General features: G+C 34.6%; 2 protein-coding genes across 7 annotated transcripts in view; one reads left to right on the top strand and one right to left on the bottom strand.

Annotated features, from left to right (window-relative positions):
* LOC130897628 (neo-calmodulin-like) overlaps positions 1–24,631 on the top strand; it is a 265,862-nt gene that overhangs the window by 171,243 nt on the left and 69,988 nt on the right. The window lies entirely within an intron of this gene.
* Positions 5,675–24,631, bottom strand: part of LOC130897632 (troponin C-like) — a 58,918-nt gene continuing 39,961 nt past the window's right edge. Inside the window, exons 4-6 of the mRNA XM_057806583.1 lie at positions 11,594–11,713; positions 11,377–11,508; positions 5,675–5,789 (exon numbers count right to left, since the gene is read on the bottom strand). Of these exons, the coding sequence (XP_057662566.1) occupies positions 5,761–5,789; positions 11,377–11,508; positions 11,594–11,713 (281 nt within the window). The 3' untranslated portion in view covers positions 5,675–5,760. The remainder of the gene's footprint in view (positions 5,790–11,376; positions 11,509–11,593; positions 11,714–24,631) is intronic.

Raw genomic sequence — 24,631 nt, 5'->3', positions numbered from 1 at the left:
GTCTGTAGAAATGGATGACAGCCCTTTCCCTTTTTTCTTTTTTCTTGAACTCACCAAAGTTGTGGAGTTCGAAGTGTGTCAGATTAAGTCACACGGGACCGGGTCAGGTCATTAAGGTACGTAGGCCATTTTGAGCCAGAAATTGTTAAACAGAGGTGGCTGTGTGTACAGGTGCATTGGTGGAAAAGTCAGTCTTCTGTGTCTCACAAACTCTTTTTCGGCTACTTTTACACAATTTATAATCTGTGGGAAAAATTGCATGGTATCAGCAACAACAAAGCAAATCAGCATTGTTGCTTTAAATTGCATTAAATTGCTTTGATGAACATAGCACCGTGACTCATCACTAGTGATGACTTTGGACAGTAAATTTGGATCGTTTCAAGAATCTTTCATTCCCAAATCTTCTGTTAATATTTTTTAAAGAGATTTCCTAGATATGCCAGTTATAGCAGATTTTTACTGAGCAAAAAACATAATTTCACATCTGCACAATGTTTAGTTGAATTTGACATCATAAAAACAAAAACCTATTCAACATCATGATGAATGAAATTATCAAGGAAGTCAACAAAGTCAATGCAGGATACAGAATGGGTCACCGCTCCCTAAAGGTATTGTTTTATGCCTTAGCAGAAAATGAAGACGACTGACAACGTCCACTGTATAAGATGAAAATTTCTGCCGAAAAATTTAATATGAGCATCTCAGTCAACAAGACTCAATCAATGGTAATATCAAAAAATCCTATTAGATGCAAATTGGCAGTCGATAGCGAAATAATTGGGAGTGAATATATCTAGTGAAAGAAACCTGACAGAGGAGGCACGAACACAATCGATGAAAGCATCAAAAGTCAGCGGCTGTCTGAGAGGTATAGTGTGGAGAAACAGAGCGATGAGCTCACAAAGCAAGACCAGAATCTATAAAACTAGAGCCGAGACATCAACAACAAAAAGAATAATGAGAACCACAGAGATGAAAATACTACGAACCATCAAGGACCGAATAAGAAGTGATGACATAAAAGAAGAATTGGGCGTAAAGGATGTGGTGAGATTGGTCAGCGCACGAAAAAGATTCACGTAGAAAAAATGCCAGAAGACAGATGGGTAAAGTGGGCTAAATCTATAACAGCACATTTCCGAAGCACTAGCAAGATATGCTCCGCAGTTTCTTCAGATCAACATAAGCTAAATAAGGACAAAATTGACAACAGTCAATTTTGCAGATTGTTATAAATTGCAACACCGCAGAAAAGTTCTTATCACACGAATGGTGACTTTTGACTGTCTGTGAAGATAGTATTTGAACTAGATGTTCTTTTCTTTTTCTTAACTTCCTCCACAGTACTCCTGTTTCTACATTTCCGAGGGCTTTGATTCGTCTATATGATAGGTTATATGGAACTAGATAGGACTACGTCTCTTCCAGTCTTCTTAACCTAGTACGGTTATTTTGAATTTTGATTTGCTGCCGACTATGGATCTTCTCTCAAACATTTTCATTTCAAATTTAATCATAACATCAATAGCAAGTAACTAGAAATTGTTTGACATTTTGGTTATATCAGTAAATCTAGACTGTTTATCAAACTTTAATTTTGGTAAATTCCACTTAATTGTTACTTTAATATATACGTACATTGGGCTTCTTTAATGTTGTGAAATAAGTGACTTTTCATATGTCTTTTCATGGATGAGAATCAGAATTAGTCAGACGGAACCAGGTCATGAGATTAAGGTGCTTGAGACAGTGTTATGGTGGTGGGCGTGTGTGGTTTTTGTCTAACACTATTGCACAATTTACACTTCCAAATAAACGCTCCGATCTGAGGGAAAACCTGCATGCCATCAAAAAAACAAATCAACATTGTTTGATTTGACTTGACTTGATTCCTGAGGGAGGGTTTATGGAGTCATCCATTGAGTTTCTTTGATCACCAGTAATGTTCTGAGGCAATCAATTTGGATCATTTTAAAGGTATCAGGTCAAGACACGATAGGCTTCAAATCGATCTTTTTCCTGATCGCTAGTCAGAGCCTGAGAAACCGACCCTTTTCATTTCCAAATCTTCCGTGTGCTTTTTCTCTAAGTCTGCTTCCAGTAAATATGTCAATCAAGCACTGCGAATTCAAATTTAAAAGATTTTGATAATACCAAATACATGGCTAAAGCTAAAGCTTTTCGTAAATGTATACAATCAATTTTTTGATATATTTTTTTTAATCTCTACTGTTATTACGCCATTTTACTCTTAAATATAAGTGAGCTTTGTTACTCTAGAGTGACATTAGATTGTTCGACAATAGAATATGACTTTCATGAATTTATTAAACATTCTAAATAATCTTAGATAAAAAATTGAATCATAATTTTGCATGATTTTTTAATAGAGGCAAGCTTTAATTTAGAGGTTGTTATAATCTTTTGTACTGTGGGAATCATATAAACTATATTCAATATTTAATTAGTTTCATGTATCAGTAGTACAAGTTAAATAAGTTGAATTACATTGAACGGTTGGTTGGGTTAATAATGAACACTAACAGGAACCAACACATGTACTGTCTGACAGTACATCATCTTCAGATACCTGAGGTAAGTTTAAAGCACTCTCTATAAGTTTCCTTCTTACAGCTTTTTTTGTGGAATAATTTTATATAGAGTCAAAACTTTAACACCCGTTTTCCTCTAATAAGTGAACGATGGTTTGGTGAAGGCAAATCTACAATCATTCGGTGAATGGCATAAATCAAATCCAAATTTGATCCAATGGAATCTAATGCCTTCAGTACATTCTTTGTATTAGTTAGAAACGTTTATCATCGGTCTTATTTAATCTATTGAAGAGCCAAAAATGGCAAATAGCTACATTAGAATTGTGCAGAGGCTGTGTTGTACAATTTAGTCCCCTGATGGCTACACGTCCCTCTAAGCACCCACCCCCGGATAAATCCACGGATGGATACAAAGAAGGACACTCCTCAAACCCCCTGTCACTTCGACAGGTCCTCATTCTCTTTCGCGTCACAGTTTCGCGCGTAGACTTCTTCCTCTTTCCCGAGTTCTATGGGAGATTCTAGGAAGTCTTATATTTTTGTTAAGAGGTAGTCTGATCGCTATATACTCTTAGCTTCTTTTTCTGTATGTAAGTGTGTTTCGTTGCGTCGGGTAAACCCTTTCCAACCTTCTTCTGAGTAGTCCTTCGCCTCCTCTATAGCTGTACCGATGTATAACTCGGCACTTGCTCATGAAATGAGGAGTTACCTTGTCGGAGGTGTCTCGGTGAACCTAGGATTTTTTTTTTAATTTTTTGTTTTTTTGTACTTTTGTTGTGTTTTTTAAAATTTTTTTACTATTCTAACTTAACCTAGTGATCCTGTTGTCCAAGTTTTACTTTACCTGTTGAGCGATGAGTGTCTGCATGTTCTTCATTACACTCAATAGCTGGGGCGTGCCTTGTCTTGTTGGGACTGTCGTTTTCTTAGCAGCTAGTGCGTAGCTGCCTTCTGATTGTGTGGTGCTCGTAGCTGGTATGTTTCCTTCTTCTTCGGGTTTTTCGGGCACCCTCTGTAGTTCCTCGGGTGCACTCCTCCGTAGTTCTTTTATTGTGGCTTTTCTGTTCTACTTAAGCTGCAGTCTGCTGCTTTATACTCTCCCGCGCATCTTCATCAGTGCACGTCCTTATTGCACGTACTTTGACCGTGGTTAAAACCATGGCATCTGTAACATTCTACTCTATCACACTTAATTTTGTGGGACAAGCTTCTTGTAATATTGTTCCTCTGCGGGCTCTATTACTACCATGTATATCTGAAGTAACTTTCGGGTGTCATCGGTGTTTTTTTGTTTACGGTTTTCCATATTTTTTTTTTGGTTTCAATCCATTTTCCTTTAAATCTGTCTCGACTTTCGACGCAGAGGTGTTTACTGCCAGTTCTTTTACGACTAGCATCTGCATTCTGCTTAAATCCTCTTTTGTCGATGTCGTTATCTTCCCTGTGTGAATTCCTATATTACATGGGCTTGTATTTTCCTCTGCACTAGCTACTTCCGTAGTGCTGTCCACATGAGTTAGGACTTTAATATCAGGCGGCCTTCTCTCCGGTTTTGTCTGTGTTTTCTGTTCCTCTCTCCTTATTTTTCATAATTCCTCTTGAACTTGTTTGTGCGTTATGTCTTCTTCTTCGGAGGATTACCTCTCTGGTTTCTTCCTCTTTTTCTTGTTCTTCTCTCTTTTCTTGTTTTTTGACATATTTTCCTTCCATGGGGCAGTCTTCCATTTGTTTTTCTTTGTCAACTCTGGCTTTCATTGATTGATTTTTGGGGCTCTCATTTTTATTTTTGTTCTTTTGACTTCTATAGTAGTAGGGCAGACGTCTATCGTCGATATTCTGTTTTCCGCAGCTTCGACTCTCCGCATAAGCTTCGACATGTTATCTTCCATTTCTTGGATATTTATCAGAAGAGTATCGGTTGTTTGTTTGTTTTTTTTTTCAAATAAATCCTTTTTTTGTCTAATAACCCGTTTTGTTCCTCCTGATTAATTATTATCGCTTCAGCGTTTTTTAATCTATTGGCCTCTGTCATAGGGTTTCTCCCTATTTCTGGAGTTTTCAGGCTTACGATGGATATAGTGAACAAATTGGGTTGGGGAACACTGGAACACCCTCCTTATAGCCCTGATTTGTCTCCATTCGACTATTATCAATATTTCTAAAATGTATATCGCCGTTATTCATAGGAGAAACAACTACTTCCCTGGCTAATGCCTCGACGAATATTGAATTACATCTTATTGAAGAGCGTGATGTAAATCGACCTTTTTGTCGAAATTAACATCCCCAATGGCTCGCAATTGCAAGGAGGGGGTGTAACTACTGATTAGTTTCAACGTTATTACGTCTCATCAGAGCAGTTTAACAACCCTCGTTCGGGCTTGAGATACGAACTGACGACAACGTCAAAGAGTGTCGCATTTGGTACATGATGTTAAACATATCCCAGAGAACGCTAAGTGGCGACATCCTCACTTCCAACTGTGAACTATTGGACAGGTCAGAAATCTAGCGTAGTCGCGGATAATATAGATTTCTATGATGAATGGGGTACGCAAAATGTATCAAAATTAAAGATTTCTACTATTCACCTCTGAAATAATTTCGAAAATGTATTCCGCTGCTCTTCACAGGGAAAACAACTACTTTCCTGGCTAATGCCTCGACGAATATTGAATTGAATTGATACATTTTGCATACCTCATATCTTTGAAATCTTTCTCTCTAATTTAATTGGGGGGTGGGCAGGTACAGCTGCAGCTGCATCATTTCCTATCATCTGTCATTTGGCTAGTGAACAGTTTCACCAGGTTACAGGTATAAACCATCTAGTAATATGATTCGGCAGCTGTACCTGCGGATTCCATAAGAAGTTTTTTGGATCCAAATTCATTTTTCATACATGCCGATATAAAAATATTATGTGAATTTGTTTTTTCAATTATTATTTTATTTATTTTGCGCCCTTAGTTTGTTTTAAGATACACATTTTTGTCTTCAAATAATTATCTATTGTCTTGTTGAAATTTCCAAAATCTTAGGGAAAGATAATGTCAATAATGCCTTAATGGTGCACCTTTTTTCATTGGCAATGGAAAGTAAAACAACTGAAGTTAAGACCAATATTTTATTAATGAAAAAATGAAATACCAATAAAAAATAAAAACATTCCACACAATTAACTGCTATACTCGTTCCATTAATCTCCAGTCATCATTTCCATGAATTCTAAAAAATAAAATATGTATATCAGTCCTTAATTTCTTAATAAAATCAAAATATATCATAGAGTTCCAACTATCGTTAGAATTTCTGAAAACTCTGTAAATGAATCCATGAATTCAAACTATTTAACCGTATCTGTCGTTACGAGGATGTATTGATATCTAGACCAGTTCCACGCATAAACAAAATAAATTGCTTCAAAAGGGATACCTAAATGTTTGATGTTGACCAAAAGCGTGCAAGGGTAGAAGCATCGCGTTCGATCTGTACTCGATTTGAAAACGATGTAGACTTCTTAAACCGAATTGTTACTATGGATGAGACTTGGTTACATTTCTACGATAGAAATTTGAGAAAATATGGAGAGAACTTGATCGGAGACTACCAATGCCGGTTTAGATCTGGAAGATCAGTCACCATATTTGTACTCTGAGGCAAATGCAATCTGCCAATTTACATACATTTCCAAAAAGCTTACGATATTAGGAACATAAATAATTTGTACAGCACTATGTACATGTATTTTAAAACGCCAAACAAGGTAATAAGTCTTACTAACATGACACTCGAACATACAAAAACGAAGATAAAGACAGATCAAAGAATATCAAAATGTTTCCACACCAATACAGAATTAAAACAGGGAGATCCGCTATTCACTACATTGTTCTATATAGTATTAGAATGGATAGCACGTAAAATCGGTTTAAACAACATGGTAAACGTAGACGATGTAGTAATCCTTTCAACATCGGCAAACGATATGAAGGAAATTTGCAGCCTTGATAGAAACGGCGGAGACAGTGAATTTACGAGTCAACGAAGATAAGTCGAAGTGATAATGACAACATAACAAAAGAAAGAAGCGACGGGAAGTTTTACAATACAATGGAATAAAAAAAAGTAGCCTAGAACAAGCTCAAAATTATGCACTTATGTATATCTTATGGTGGTTATCAAGGACGACGATGACGAGGGAGGAAATCAAGAAGCAAGAATGAAGAGGAAAAGTAAAAAATTGGGAGCATTGAATACTATAATAAGTTCCAAAAAAATCTCCAGAAAGGAGAACTAAATCAATACAAAACACTAGTAAGACCAGCAGTGAGCTATAGAAGCGAAATGTGAATTCTTGACGAAGTAGAAGAAATTGAATATATGGGAAAGGAAAATACTTAGGAGAATACAAGAGGATAAAAAGAAGAGAAAAGTGTGGCTAAGAAGAACAAATAATGATCTATTTGGACAAGCAGAACTAAGAAAAATAATAACATCCAAAAGAATAGAGAGGTTTGGTCACATCCAAAGAATGTCAGATTTCAGAGCAACAAAAAATGATACAAACAGGAAGGAACAAAAAAGGAGAACCAAAGTAATGGAAAACCTACGAGGGAAGGAATTAAGAACTGGAATATAAAAGCAAAAATAATAGACTGGAAGGGAACCACAAAAACAAGCCGTTTAATATTAACAATAGTTCAAATTTCAATATAAATATTAGTATAAGTAATAATTGGAATATAAGGATTAAAATGCTTCTAATTTTGTTTTATAAATGAATAATATAAAGAAATGTGCTTCACTTATTTTTCTATTAATGTTAATAACTAATCCACACGGTTTCCGAAAAAATAATGTATTTAACACGACCGGAAACTACTTTTTCGGACTCGCAGACTTCCAAGGTTCGCCTGCAGCTCATTCGCATCTGGCCTACTCGTGCGAAGAAACAGTACTTTCCAGACTATTCACGTAAATTAGTTTTCTTAAAGGCTATACGCATACGCAAATGGAAGAGGAATTCGTCACTGTATACCAAGACTGCAGTATAATTTTGGAACGTAAAAGCTTAGGTAGCTGAATTCGAACATGACCATCTTAGCGTGACTGACGACGAGCGTTTGGGAGGGCCAAAAGCTGCGACAACTAGTAATATAATGAAAAAAGATCATCAAATGGTTTTGTACGACCGCTGTATTAAGGTTAGAAACATGGAAGAAGCTATCATTTCTATTGACACGTAAAATACGTCGATTTATAATATAGATAAACGCTGAATCCAGCAGTACACTTCTGAAACAAAAAAAAAGTCAAGAAAGTGGATTGGAAACGGCGAACCTGCTCGGAAAAAAGGAAAGAGAGTTTCGTCAGCCGGCGTTCTTCAGAAATGTGAAACAATAACAGGAAATTATTATAAATAATTGCTTGATAAGATGAAGGGAGATATTGCAAAACAGCGATCACATTTTAAAGTGCATATCCTTTGGAACAACGCACCTTCTCATACTTCGGTGATCGCCAGTGCTAAAATTTGATAGTTACACTTGGCATCGGCGAATCACCTACCGTATTCATCAGATTTGGCCCCTCAGCGACCTTTTTCTATATCCCAAGTGATCCGACGATTATGTTATCGCTCAGGTAAACGCCTATTTTGAGGAGAAAGATGGCAACTATTATTTTAAAGGGTTGAAAAGATTAGAGCATCGCTGGACCGAGTATATAGTCTTGAAAGGGAGCTATGCAGAGAACTGAAAAGATGCCCTGTTCCATTGTTAGGTTGGATTCATTTTAGGCAACTAACTTACAAGTATGCGACCCCAAAAATATTCTAAATGAAAGAATTTCAATAATGATTTCATATAAAACAACTTAAAATGATAATTTTTATTATAACGGCTACAGATTATTGCGCCAGTTTTTATATGCATAACTAGACGCCATAGATTATAATTAATTTATTTTTTGCCTGATATAATTTCATATAACATCAATTCAATGTCCTTTGTCTGCTATCTCAATCAACCCTTTTGCACTACCTTAGTTACGCTACTGCAAATAGTCTGCTGTTAATATTCCTACGATGTATATTTTCATCCCGAAACATTTGTAGTTTTTGTGTCATGGGGATAATCAACTTTAAGCAATTGTCCAAATTAAATTCGTATAAACTGAACTGAGGCGCTATCAACTTAACACAAATAAATGTGTCGGCCTAGTTTAGTTTGTTAAAACTTTCCAAACATTAGTTTGTCTTAACTAGGCTCAAAATGAATATTTATCCTATTTCTAGGATCTAATTAGATCCTTTCGAAGTTTTGCCAAAACAATTTGCTTATCTCGAATCCATTTCCAAGTAGATGCAACTCATCCGGATTATTGCGACAACCTTGTTAGTATCTCCATTATACAAAGTTGAAAATATTATTATTCCTTTACTTATCTCATAGAGCTTTGATAAAATATTTACTGAGCGAATGGTGCTTTAAAATTATCGACATACAACTTGACAACTGAGTTTTCTAAATAAATTTTAGAGTTTTGAACAGAGGAAAGCAGAAAAATGCAAATGGTGTCGCACTCTAAAGAATGAAATTGATTCCACCACTATTTTGTGTATCCCGTATGAACAAGAGCCATTTTGTATATTTTGATATATCATGAAACCAAAGAAGACACTGCACTCAAGCACAGCCATTCTTAAGTAATAAAATCTAATTGCAATTGATTCGTTGCTATAACAAAGTTAATAGTAGCGCAAAAATTACGTGAAACTATACAGAAAAATTTATCATCAGACAATAAAAGCTACCAAAGATATTAATCATAATAGAAGACTTGTCAATTCTCGTAATGTTTCCAAACAAACATGCTCCATTGTGAATGATCTGAGAAATAAGGCGTCTTCAACGAGCATAATCTCTATTTCACCTGATAACCTCAATAATTACTTTGTGAATGTGGCCAAAAATTTATCAAATTCTATAACTCCTTCTTATGATCCGATTTTATATCCCCCTGATGCTTATACGAACTCACACAGTTTCTTCTTTATACCCGTAGTTTTAGCAGAGCTTCGCAGTACAATTAATGACATCAAAAATAAATACTCATCTGAAACTGAAGGACTTCAAAACGACACTTTTCCAATCACCTTAAGACGGCTATAATTATATCCTGCATAAAGGAGGAGATTAAAATTGCACTCCTTCCCACGTTATTTTCGATCATAGAAAGATTGGTCATAAAGAGGCTTTTATCATTTCTGTTTAAATATAAAATACTAATTACCCGTCAATTTGGGTTTTTAAGTAACAAATGCACAAATGATGCTATATTCTCCCTCCTTAATAATGTGTACTCTAGCCTAAGCATCCATCACTCCACTGCAATAACTTTTTGGTTTAAGACATACCTTATCAACAGAAGTGAGCTTGTAAGGGTTAATACAACGATGACTTCTTGCAAGCCAATAGAACATGGAGTGCCCCAAAGCTCAGAACTAGGCACTATTTTTTTCTTCTGTTTATAAACTATATCGTCTATCCAGACATCACTGGTAAAATATGTCTATTTGCAGACAATATTAGTTTCTTTTGGAGCAACTCTGATCTCACGGCAATCCATAGGACTATATCCTAGTGACTAGTGACCTAGACCTAGTGACCTAGACCTAGTGACCTAGACCTAGTGACCTAGACCTAGTGACCTAGACCTAGTGACCTAGACCTAGTGACCTAGACCTAGTGACCTAGACCTAGTGACCTAGACCTAGTGACCTAGACCTAGTGACCTAGACCTAGTGACCTAGACCTTGTGACCATTTAAGATCAATGTTTTATTTATATATTAGTAAAGTGTCAATAAATTTTCCAATATTTCACTTTGTTCTAGAGCAACGATAGTCATAGACTAATACTTTTTATTTCAATTAGCAGCAGATACACAACTGTATATAAGAACTACTATATCTTATCTAGAATCTCTATTTTGGTGAACAATTGATAGTGAAACCACTTAGCTGCAATCGTACCATTCGTAATATAACTATTTGTTATTAGAAAAATATTCACGTCTCTTCGTTTTCACTGTGTGGTTTGTTGAATGTGACATCAGACGACAGTTGATACCGACGGATGCAGAGCAAAATCAAATAAAGCTTTTGAAGTCTTTCTTCCCATTCTCCCAATTTTAGTTATCCCACTACTCAGAGTTTTAAATAATATTGGTGATAAACTGCATCCTTGTCTGAAACCTTTCGAATGAGAAAATGGTTTTGATAGGCTATTTCCCAACATGACTACACCTTTTGACTTTCTGTATATGGTCTGAATAGCTCGAACATAAACATTGCTGAGATCAGATTTAGTGAATATATCAAAAAGCGATATCAACGGTGTCGTAGGCCATTGCTGGGGTCTGAAAAAATGACAATATACAAAGTCAGAGTGGAACCTATTCTAACTTGGATGTGAGTGCTGGCAACTTACAGATATACAGGAGAAAAATATAGAGTCTGTGGAAATTAACTATTCAAGAAGATCGTAGAGAATATCCAGAACAAAGCAAATACGAAATGAAGATACACGAAGAAGAACGGGTCGAGTATACACGACTTCAAAGAAAATACAGACTAAGCCACTGTTCTGGTAAGGATGGAGGATGGAGCAGAACAGATAGCCTAAGGAAGCATTGATCTGGACCTGGATGGAAGGATTTGAACAAAATATGGAAGATACAGCTAGAGATAGACCCCTTCAAATTCTGAGCTTAATTTTTAACGTTTTTTGAATGTGTGACTAATTTTTACCTTCGAAATCGACTGTACCGGAGGAGTCGGTATCAATTTCTGCAATCATTTCATTCAATTGATCATTGGTGAGCTGATCGTCGAGGGCTGCCAAGATTTCCCTCAAACTAGACGTAGGAATATATCCATTACCTGAAAGAACGTAGAAACCATGTTCAAACAGACATAGTCAATGGTAAACTACCATTGTGAGTATATAAATGATATATTTCATTACCTTCTTTGTCATATAATCTGAAAGCGTCCTTCAATTCTTTTTGTAAAGTTTCGTCATCTTCATTTTCCAAAAAGTGTCCAGCCACCCTGCAGAAAGAATCAAAATTGACCACACCAGTATCTGTAAAAAATGATTAATATTAATCATTCACATAAAAAACAGGAAATTAACTCCTAAATCCGTAAGTTCACTTATTTCTTATGTTTGCCTATCCTCTACGCTCAACAATATGATACATATACAACTTGTTTGGGTTACTCAACCAACAAGGACAACAAAGAGGCTGATCACTCGCTAAATTGGGTTAAGTAAAACCACCAAAGGCATGTTAGTGGTCTCCTCGCAAGACAAAATCTGCGGAGGTGGATGGAAACAAACTAAGATACACATAGATGGGCCTTTTACCAATATTAAAATTTCTGTTGTCGATTGCTCACTGGTCTTAGAGCCAGATACGGTCAAATAAGATACCATCTCCATACTACAGTTATCACGGAAGAACCGGAATTCCGCTGATGTACGTAGCAGAAAAAACTGCAGACTACGTCACTGGTAGGTGTCCAATACTCACATGCAAGGTTTAAACACTTGTTAAAGCCTCACAATTTGTTTAGTGACGTTGAAAGATTCAAGCCAAGATACCGGATTATGTAATACTCTCAAGTAACTTCTTATCTCATTCCATGACGTCAAAAGTTTTCAGCTTATTTTTACATGTTTTCTTTTTAGTTACATCATTCAGTACTCTGATCTCTTACTGATTTTACAGCAGCCCTAGAAAACATTTGAGAGTATTGTCTCACAATATATCCTCCCACTGCAATACACAAGCCACAATTCAAGATAAATCCTTTAGGACGAGCTAAAAATTTTGATCAACTATATGTGGATATTCAAGCCAAAGTAAATGACATTTTGACTTAACCCCTAGTCGTGATGACATTCGAGAGGAGATTTCCTCTGACTGTTGGAAATCATTACAGCGAAAAGAAAACAACACATAGGAAAATTGAAAAAACGCACTGGAAGGAAAGAGAACCGAAAAATAATAGGAACATACAAGGTGAAAAATGATAATTAATGTGTACAAGGTAGGTAAATCCAATAAAATGAGTAGAATGGATAAAAAAGAATGGTAGGACTCCTACCAAATATCGATTAAATTAAGTTAATAGGAAAATATTGATATTTATTTGTTCAAAATTATTCACAAACATTTATATAAAAGTGTTAATGACACAGTGGGATTAGTTAGTAGGATGCTTCGTGTGTAATCATTTGAAAAAATAAGACTTCCAACGAAAGTACATGCGTTCTTCTTCTCGACAATAGACTAGGTTCCTCACACGGTTCGCGATGATGAGAATTAGCCCTGAACTGTGTCGAAACATGCTATGGCAACTTTAAAGAAAATAGACTCTCGCTGGAAAAACCATTCCAGAATGTATATTTCAATGAAAAGAAACAATATGAGACACCATAGAAGAAATATATTTTATTTAGATGAAACATAAATCAATGAGGGACACGGTTTTAGTCCACCAACAGGAGAGGACGCAGACTGATAATAGTACACTTCGACAATGAAAATGGTTTTGTTAAAGGCAGTTGACTTTTTAAACTACTCGTTCCGGTGACTAGCAAAAGGAAAAGAAAGCTGATGTTTTTAAAGAATGGTTCGAACAAATAATAGATCTTCTTCCTCAGAACTATATAATAGCAATGGATAATGGAAGTTATCGCTCGAGGATTTTAGAAAAATAGTTCACAAACAAATGGTTAAAAAAAAAAGCCGATTAAACTGATATGAGAACAGATAAAGAGAGAAGTTTCAAGAAAAGATAATTCTTTTGAAATGAGGCTTAATATAGTGTGGAGCCTGAAAACTGGGAAAGGCAGTGAACCATACGAAAAGAAGAGAAAATGCTGGACAATATTACTTTTGAAATGATCTAGCCATTTATTTTGAATACTTATTGAGTGTTAAAGTTCATCTTCTGATTCCGATTTTGATTTGAATTTGTTAGAAGTAGCTCTACTTATAATGGTCAGTTTTATATTAAAATTATTCCTTATCAGTGTAAGGTTGTTTTAAAATCAAAGTTTAAACCTTCTTGCCTATTTTAGGTATCATTACGAATGCTTCATCATCTCATTTCTCTCTCATTGTTAAAAATAGACTATAGGTTTGTCCTACGTCTTTTTAAGTTTAGTTTTTAAATACGCAGTATATCATAATTCTCATGCATAAAAAATTTGTTCTATTTAAAAATAGTATCTAGTATACTATTAATCAAATATAATGTTTCCCATTAATCTATTAAATGACCATAATAATCTCTCCTTGTACTTTTGAATCTTTCGTTACCGTTCTTTGGTGGAATTTCTCAAACTTTTCTCAAATCTTTTCACAAGTCAACTAAGCCATCCATTTAGCTTAAAGCCACTGATGAAAATGATAGTGTTCACAATGCTAGGACTATTTTTCTCACATTTTTATTGTTATAAATCACTTTTATCGGTAGAAATCCGAGGAGTAGATATATCGAGAACTTGGAATTAGTCGGAAAGGATAAATCATTGCGTCCAGTGTAGGCATATTGAGACCAGGGTATAATCACTTACTGTAAAGTGTGAGCTAAAGCACCGAAAAATCATTCCCAGCTATTCAACTCATGAATATAGTTCAAAGTTTCATAATTTTAACCACGGAAATCTTCTCAAACTTCATTTCCTTTACTATTAGAAATTACACAAAAATTATAAAGGTAAAAAGCAGACGAAGACATAGTAACAAATCTACAATTTTTTGTAGACAACTTTCAAAGACATTTATCAAATTATCTACATTAAAAAACTACATTGGGAGAATGGTCATTGAGCTGGCGGCAGATATTAAGAGGCTCAAGTGAATGATTTATCAAAATGAAATAGTTTTTCTCAAATAAGAAACAATATTTTTACTCAAGGTACCACTCCAAACATTTGAGGACTATCTTGACACTTTATTTCACTTCCAAATAGAAAAAAATCGAAAACATTTCTAAGTAGTAATATTATTTGTTGTTGTACCTGTTCACATTTATTAAAAATAATTCGCAATCAATTGTTGATGTAGGGAATCTCAAGAGATTTTTCGAGTCGATCCGTAACTTATATCTAGCTGGAAATATTTCGAATCCTGAGAGCCAATAAAACATTTATTCCTTTGGATTGAATCTATTCATCACTTTTTGGAATACTCTTTTATTGGGCTGCCGAAGATCGGGTCGAATATCGCCCATAATAGACACGTGTAGCAAATAAAAATTCTCATTATATATGTTCGCAAATTGAAAATGCATCGTTGATATTTGTGAAATGATCATAATTTGCAACAAATTTGAAACTAAATTGTTAATTTCTGGCACATATTTTTTAGCAACATTGATTGTAATCAAATACGAGCTCAGTTCAAACATTAATAACAAGAAATATAACAAATTTGTGAATAAGAGTTTCTAAATAAAAAATTGTTTCTACTTCCTGACCCACTCTGTATTAGATTTAACAAATATCAGCAATATCAATTATTTTTATCACTACAGACTAATTGCGTCCCGCTGTTAACCGGAACTGTAAATGTCTATACTAGTTGCGACTATTTTCTTATCTATAGGCTAAAGTTACATTAGGTTACGTCATAAAATTTCAACCAATCACTTCAAATTCATCCCCATCAATATATATATATATATATATATATATATATATATATATATATATATATATATAGATTTGGGGTCTCGTATACACTGCGATCCAAAGGATCTAATGTGTCCCCCTTTCTTGCTGATCCATAAATACCACTCCATCTAAAAAGATCTTCGTCTTCTATTTCAACCGCTCCCATGTATAGTGCTCTAGAGTTCCTTAGTGTTCCACACTTCCAGAGAATATGGATAAAGGTTTCATCATCTGTGCAACAAAACTGCACGCCGCATTATCTGCTAGGTCTAGCGTCTTCAGGTATTTGTTGAGGAGACTCCTGTCAATATTCATAGATTAATCTTACTTATGTTGATTCATTCAGCAGATCTACTCTGGTTATAGTTTCCCGAAAGAGTCTTTGCCTCTCTTAGCGCCTGTAGGGCTCGTTTCCATCCACGGTAGTTATCCCAACATGAGTGGGGGTGTTATGATTAATAAGTTGGTAACATGCATTCCACTTAAGCTCCTTGCAAGAAAATGATCAACCAGAATTCGGTACTTAGATATCGATAATTCTGGGAAGTATTATAAGTAGAAGTATTTCTACCACATTTCTTGTAAGATCTTCAAGACGCAATTCATATACAGTAACCCGGATTTACGTTTGACCGCGGATAGCTACTCGTATGAAACCGCCAAGACCAGAACTAGACTTATCAACCTTTCTTCGCCCAGTGCCTGCTTCATTATAATGAAGGTTTGCAATCATCCTTTGGAATTCCTCACGATCTTTAGTCATGCGTATTAGATTTACGGCATCACATACATGGAACCAATCTTGAAGGTTTTTCAACCATGAAAATATTTTTCTACCCAGGCCGCGTCTGCCTCCTATCTTCCCTTTCATGATCAACTGTAACAAGGCATATTTTTGATTTATAGAAATGTGGCCAAGGTAGTAAGCTTTCCTTCTCTTTACAATTAGTAATAGTTCTCGTTATCTGCTCATTCGACTTAGCACCTCGTCGTTGGTCACCCGATCCATCCATGGTATTTGAAGGATCCATTTAAAGAGCCACATTTCAAAAGATTCCACCTTACGCATGCTGATATTCAAATAGAGCGAGAGCTGACTGCAAAAAATCTGGCCTATCAAGTAACCGGATGAAGTATTTTTTTGAAGGATACTACTCACTGGAACTATTGAAAAAATCATTTAACCAGGCTAAATACGATGCACAACATAAACTATACCTTTCGAGTAACCGCTTGACTGATTTCAAAATTTGGTTTCCAGTGAGTGAAAAATCATTATGAACGAGTGCCTTGTTAAATCTGGTGCTAATCCCATGGCACGATACATTCTTGTAATAACATTCATAAGTTAGTATCATTAGAAATATATTTAAGTGCGATAGGATCGAAATCTAATGTTATAAATTTCATTAATTGCACTAAACTAGCTAAAAACTTGTGATCTTGTGTGTCGTTCTTTGCCCAGTTTCCATGCATACACTGGATGCGATTATACAGCTAGCTTTTGCAGAAAAGATAAAATTAAGCCTTTTAAAGAATTATTAAGAAATCCACAAGTTCAACAAGTATTCGCTAGTTTAAATAATATTGATGGAATTGATAATTTAAGAAGTGTGAAAATATTGCTAGAATATACTTGTTAAATTATGGAATAAGTTGTAATAAATTTTTCAAAATCGATTTACTTCAACGTCTGTAGCAGAATATTTTATGAAAAATGTAAAAAGATTTGATTCAACCCAACTTCCACCATGTTGGAAATCACCGAAACAAAAAATTCTACTAACCATTTATGTAACCTCAATGTTGCAAAATGCTGCAGAAGCTAACTGCATCAATTTTTCACCAGAACAATGAGGATGGACAGTTAATGACAAATAAAATTGAACCGCTTTGGTTCGAAGGTGATCCGACACCTCTCTTAGTTGAAGACATGGTTATGGTAGAACTTGATGATGTAGACCTTGATGAAATTGATAATTGTGACGATGATTATTATTATTATGATGACTGCAACAAAAATAATGACAGCGATCATGACGATAATAACGATGATAATCCTTATGAAAATGAAGGTGACCATGATGATAATCATGATAAAAGTGACGATGATCATGACGATAGTGATGATCATGGCCATGATAACATTAAATAATAATTCCATATATATGTTTTAATGTATATTTTAAGATATTTAAGTTTTTTATTAATTTTATAGTAAAATATATTTATTCCCCAATATTTCTGTTATAGGTTATATCAGCAATAGTATAGGGCTTGAAGGAAGGCATTTGACACTAGAATAGAAGTGGCACTAATGTATTTTCTTAATAAAACATGTTTAAACTTCAATTTGATTATAATTTGATGGGGTTACTCGATAGGTACGATAACGCAACAGAATAAAAAGTTAAAAAAGTGTCGTGCCATTGGATTAGCACCAGATTTAACAAGGCACTTGTTCATAATTATTTTTCACTCACTAGACACTAAATTTTAAAATCTTTTTCAAGCGGTTACTCGATAGGTACAGTTTGTGTCCAAAAAATGTTCCGTAGAAAAAATATAGCAATGTTGTGCACCGTATTTGTCCTGGCACTAAATGATTTTTTCAAAATAGTTACAATGAGTAGTATCATTCAAAAAATACTTCATCCGGTAACTCGATAGGCCAGGTTTTTCGCAGCCAGTTCTTGAACTAAAAGTCCAGCTCTCAACACCATGAAGTAGGGGATCTCTATTCTTGTTTTTCTTTATCTGGGTCCCACTCGTCATTCAGCCAGCTTCCCAAATACTTAAAACGGTGTACTCTCTCTATGGGTTGGTTATTAATTGATAGCGACACATCATTAATGCTAGTTTTCGATATTACCATAAATTGCGTTTTACTGTAGTTCATTGCAAGTCCGTAATTTTCACTGTTAGTAGTTCACTCTGTATAATAATTGTTTAAGATTTTCCCATTAATTTTAACTCCAATTTCAATGTGTTCCAGAGCCTCCTGGAAAATTGCCTCTGAATATATATTAAACAGGAACGGGGGAAGAACGCAACCCTATCTTACACCTTTCATAATTTTGATTTTTTCCGAAAGACGGTTATCGCACTTTATCTGTGTCACTTGATTCCAATACAGTTGTTTAAGTATAGTGATCAGGATATCATACTTCGCATCGTCAAAAGCCCTTTCGTAATCTATGAAGCAAGCTATTACGGTTGTCTGTTGATATAGACATTTCTGTATCAACCTCTAAAACAGTTTATTATGCTCTTCTGAGTCGGATCTTTGATATGCCCTTTCCTTCCGAAATATATTCAAAACATTTTTGCTCTATTCGAACCAGTACTCAACAAGTTCAATTTGTTGCTAGAAGGTAAAACTTGTTATTCATTACATTGAACTTGATACTGTTGGAACGCAGTTACAGACTATCTGCTCGAACAAATCTAATAATAATGTTTAAAACATGTTAATAAGCTATTTTCGAGTAACTTTAAGTATCTAATCTAATGCAGATTGCTTGGATTATTTGAATTTTTGTATGTAAACCTAACAGGAAACGAAGTTGCATTACTTTATGAATACACTGTATAATTTGTATGTAGGAGATAATTAATTATATTAATCCAATAAATTTGTGTATTATTATCCTTCGTAAAATTTCGTTTCTGCATATTTGACTGTCCGCTACAATGATTGAACAAATTTGGAAGAATCGATAAGTCCTCTTCTCCTGTTGCTATCCAACATCTCATTAAAATTGAGCTGTGTTAGTTCTACCGAAATTAGTGACTTTCCAACCTAAAATATTTATACAGAGAGAGAGACCAATTTCCACTCTACATTTCAATTGAATTTTCGTGCTGACTTGTTTACTTTGGAAACATAGAGAAATCTCAGTAGCCACAAGCCAGTTTGGATATTTATCTAGAACGAAAAATAGAATTTTGTGTGCTCTATCTGATCTTTAAAAAAAATATATATCTATATTGGATTGAGTATAAGCGTAACTAGATAACTATTAGATTTGTCAAACAACAAACGTACTACAAATCAAACGTTGAACATTTATGTGTCTATAAAATAGTTACTGTTAAATTCAGTTTCCCATCTAACTTACTCTATTTTTTTTATATTTTTGTTAACGATAGTCAATACTGTAGCTATAATGGGTGCAAAAAAGAAATATACAGAGTACTTCATTGATATTTTCTTGTGACGGCTGTTAAACCAAAAGGTCGTTAAGAAATAGTAAGGCCACGATAAATCGAAAACGTGAAATCGACCGGTTAGTCTTCTATTATAATTAATATCTTTGACAGCTCTTATTGTCTTATGATAAATATTTCTGTATAGTTTCGCGTAATTTCTGAAAAAGGCACCATCCGAAATAAAAAAAAAACATTTTCAGCTGATTCGCTACGAAATTTATTCATTTATCTGAGGGATTTCACTTAGACTTAGACTCGTTAGACACAGAAATTTACTTCCGTAATCGTTTGAATGTTCATCACATATTGTTTCTACTATTATGAAAGTGAAACGTTCTTTCTAACACAAATGTTTCATTCCATCTATTGTTTGTTGCCGGTCGTGGATCAATGATAGAGTGAAAGGCACTCATAATAGGCTAATATGGTGACATCCGTAACTTGTGTAGCGTTTATATTTTCTTTTAACTTCGGTTGCTGTACACTTAATATCGACAAATTACAAAACTGCTAGTGAGTCCAATAAACCAGCCAATAGTAGAAAAACTAAGAATAGTATGAAAATATCCGAGGAAGATTTGATTTCATACCGTAAGATCTAGAATACCGAGAGAGTTTATTTCATTTTTATGTTGAACTCATTATAATTTTCAAAACTTCTCACTGTTACAAATGAATAATAATTAATTTTTAGTGCTTCAATATGTATGAACTAATTTTATATGAATATTTGGTGAAATATTTCAATTTATATCTGATCTACTCTTTGTATTCAGTCTTCTAGTTAATTCACAAATATTCTTAATTCTTGTCCTTCTTATAGGCCCATGGGCTGAAGTCTCTCCATTGTTTTTCTTCTATTTCTTGTGTTCACAGTTGTATTGCCCAAGTTTACTATCCCTAGCTTCTGTAAGTTCATTTTCTACTTGGGCACCCTCTTTTTGCGCCTTCTCCACTTTTTAATGCTCTTTTCTTCTATTCTGTCTATATGATCCAACCAACGCAGTCTTTTTTGGCCAATAAGGCATCAGCATATGCTCCCTCAGATATTTTCACGATTTGCAGGGTTTTTATACAACGCACACTTTCTTTGAATTGGATGAGCAGATATTTATTGAATCATCTATAAATGTGTTCAAAATCAATGGACTCAAGCCACCACCTTTTCTTACTCTTTCTGTGGTTATAAAAGCCTCTGAAATTAGGTTTTTACTTGACATTTTTCATATAAGCTCATAATTGCATTACGTAAGTCAACATCTCTTTTTCTTCTTTCTGAACTTGACCATATATTTGCTAAAGGTCTTTGTCAAAAGCTTTCTCTATATCAATAAATCCAATTAATGTAAGTACGTGATCTTGTGCACTTTCACCTTTGCGGAAACCACTTTGTGCATCATCTAGTTTATTTTCTACTTTTACTCTCAATGTGTTGTTTAGGATTTTCTCAAGTAATCTTTCATCGATGTAATAATAGTAATGTTATTCCTCTATAGTTGTTACATTGCTCCATTATCTTATCTTATTGCTTACATTATCTCCTGACTTAAAATTGGTAGTAACAATGCTATATCCCTGTCTTTTGGTATCTTACCTTATTCCAAGGTATGTTGCATAGTTTTGTGAATAATTCTATATCTGTCTATCCCATAGCTTCTAACATTTCAGGTATTATTTCTGCGCATCCCATTTTTCCATTTATTAGCCATTTGATGGCTTCTATAACTTTTTCCTGGTCTCTTTTTCACTTATTTTATTAATCCTATAGCCAATCTTTGCCTAAGCATATAACCTTTTAATCTCTGCATTCGTTCTTGCTCTCCACTCATGTTGCTCTACTCGCATCCTTACAAAATTTCTTGACACTACTTTCTTTCTTACTCACCACACAGCATCCACTACCATATAACACCGTAGGTTGTATAACTTTTCTAAAGATTCTTAGATGCGCTACCCTTGAGATGTCTTTGGACCTTACTATGTTTCCTAAAACTCCAACTCCAATCTTTTGTCGAATTCTCCAATTTCGTCACCTTCACTAGTTACTGTCATTCTCAGATATTTATATTCTTGTACTCTATCGAACTGGAGCTCTTTGTTTTGTTACTAAAAACATTTTTGTAGATCTTGTTAATTACTCTGAGAAAAATAATTAATAGGAAACTGAACAACTCCGTTGATAACGGGTCGCCCTGTTTCAAACCTGTTTTTGCTTCGAATTTTTCGGAAATCATACGCTTGTTTAAAGTGTATAAATATTAGCTTCAAAATCAGTTTCCAACACAAAAATTTCTTCACTAATCTTCCTTGATACTCCTCTTCTTGTTCGTCTAAGTATTTGTTCAACCTATTTGGTATTATTCTAGTTATACACAACATCCATTAAAGAAATACCCTTATGATTACTGCAGTCAGCCTTATCTACCTCATTTTGTATTTAGCAAATGATTGCTTTGTCCCATTGTTTATTGTTTCTCAAAATATTTTCCATAAAGATCAACACACTTTTACATAAGTCCGAACCAATTGTCGAGACATTTCTTCCATTCTGTTTGACACTTCTGGGAAACAAAAGCTGGTGCATAATCCAGAATTGAATTTAACTTGTTTCTCCCAAGTTGCTTTTCCTTTTGAATCCACCGTTTTGACAACGCATTACTATCTTCCAACTAACCAAATGAACATGAAAATGAGTCGATTGCCGATCGAGCTTGCAGCTAAAGCTTTCAAGTCTAAACAGGCTTTGCTCTAAGCTCGCACACCTAAAAGTATGAAGATATTTATTCGAGCTTGTAAGCGCTTGCGTCGCTTGTCTTCAGGTACCATAAGCATGAGCAAGCTGAGCAGCTTTTCATGGTTCTCTTAATACTCGTATTCAACCAATATAGTAACTAAATAAATAATTTCCCTCTCTCGAGACCATTGAGGTCTTCAGGTAATAGTCGAGGAACTCTTATTTGTCACTTAAAACTATGTACCATATATCAACTTTCATAATGTACTGATAGATATTTGAATGACCAAAGCCTATCTCCCGAATCTATGAAGAGATATAAATATTTTATAGCGATTTTGTTGAGAAGTTTGAAATTTATTCTGTTTTAATTTGATCTCAATATAACGATTTTATATCACACGAAATCTACTAGTCACGCAATTCTTCAAATGAAACCACCATTCAGAAACTATGAATATCGTGACGTGTATTCTGCGTATTCTAGCGGAACGTTCACAACCTATCAAATTACTGGAGGTTTACGACAGAGGCAAATGACACATTGAGCTTTTTCAAATTATACATCACTGGCGGAACGGAGATTTTAGCGAAATTTTTCGATTTCTATGTTAATATATACTCTTTTTCTTCAACACGAAACTTTACAGTCGTTTTGATTAATATTGTGAATTAACTATGTCAGTGCTTTTGATCCATAAGATTACATTTATAACGCAAATAAGTCAGTATTAAGATTCAAACATAACCATTCTCAATATTTTATAAAACTGAACATGAAAATTTGTCGCTCCAATAGGAATCCAATGAAATCAATTAACTCGAAGTCATCTGATTGAAGACAACCAATCAGTACAACTGAAAACAGATCCCGTTAGCATGTATATGGTACAGACCGTTAATGAAAAATAGACCTTATATAAAAGGACTAGTCCGTATAGAAAAGGACAGAGGATCTATGTGTGTAAAAAGCTTGTCTTCTAATGAACTGTCTAGTCCGTTTGTGAAAGGTCTAGTCTATTTATATAAGGCCCAGCTGCACCTACGCCATATGTATATTTCTAAGATATTTAAACACAATTATTTATTTATTATAGAAATGAGTTATACATAAAAATACGTAGGTACGTAAAGAATACAAATCAGGACATTTCATTTTTTTATTTGTTTGTACAACTTAAGCTATTATGGTATTTAGAATTACATAATACATTAACTTTTCGACAAGCACATTTCTTTGATTGACATTTACCCTTACAATTACATTTTTTAAAACCTTGCCCATGTCCTGTCGATTGAGCAGTAGCCACCGATCTAAGAGGGATTCCCTGTCTTTGGAAACTTCTTCAATTTTAAAATTGTTAGCAGGGCACGTACTAAATTCTAAACGGCTATAGTTTTTTGAAGTCACTCCCTGTTTTGCTCCCAAGCAGTAAAATCCATCTTCTATGGCTTCCAGTACTACAGCTAAAACTGACCTAGCATCTCCTCTGCCTCGATCGTTGTCTGGAGCAGGAATTCTTACAGTTGATCCAATTTTCGGTTTTGGATGAGTGCTATCTGATATTACTTTCATTCGTTTTGACCGTAGCTGTAATCCATCATGAGCAGCTTCTCTTTCCATTGCTATGTTTCTGTTTCTAGTGCAAAAACTGCAAATATTTTCCCAACATGGGTTTCCAACATTGAAACATTCTTCATTCACGGGATTAAAACAAGTACTGCATATCGGACATGAAATTTCTTGACCATTATGTTCCTTCCAGCTACTCTTCTATGACCTCTTCTGTTTCTGTAACAATTTCTATCGATTTCTGCATTGCCAGCAATGCCAGCATGAATGGAATTAATCATATTTTCCAAGTCTTCTTTAGTTTTTACGTCGTTGAAATTTCACATGTCGGGTTAATTTCAAATAAAATACTTTGTAAACAACAGCAAAAAAGCGGTCCACGTCCACGTGCTTGGAAACACTGCCATCGAGCAAACGACCTGAATCACAACAGTCCGTATATAAACGGTCTATGAAATACCATAATTTTTACATACGTATACATTTAGACCGTATGTATACGACCTGAGCCATATATATGGTCTGTAACATAAACATATTGATTTATTTCGAGTTTGACGTTTTACATATTTACAATTTCAAAATATCACGATTTGGTTGTAAAACTGACGAGAATATTAATGAAATTATAGAATCAAACATGCCAAAAAATACCGTCTACAGTAAAAAATTTGTGAGGAAAGCATTTATGGTCTTTTTTTAATGATAAAACATATAAATTATATGAAAATCGAAAGGACAGAAGAATTGGCATTCATTTGAAAGTAAAGTTTGGAGAAACTACGGTCAAAAC

This window comes from Diorhabda carinulata, chromosome 8, assembly GCF_026250575.1.
Source record: "Diorhabda carinulata isolate Delta chromosome 8, icDioCari1.1, whole genome shotgun sequence".
Taxonomy (NCBI): domain Eukaryota; kingdom Metazoa; phylum Arthropoda; class Insecta; order Coleoptera; family Chrysomelidae; genus Diorhabda; species Diorhabda carinulata.
Note: the sequence above shows the minus strand (reverse complement) of the source record. Positions and strands in the feature narration are given on the sequence as shown.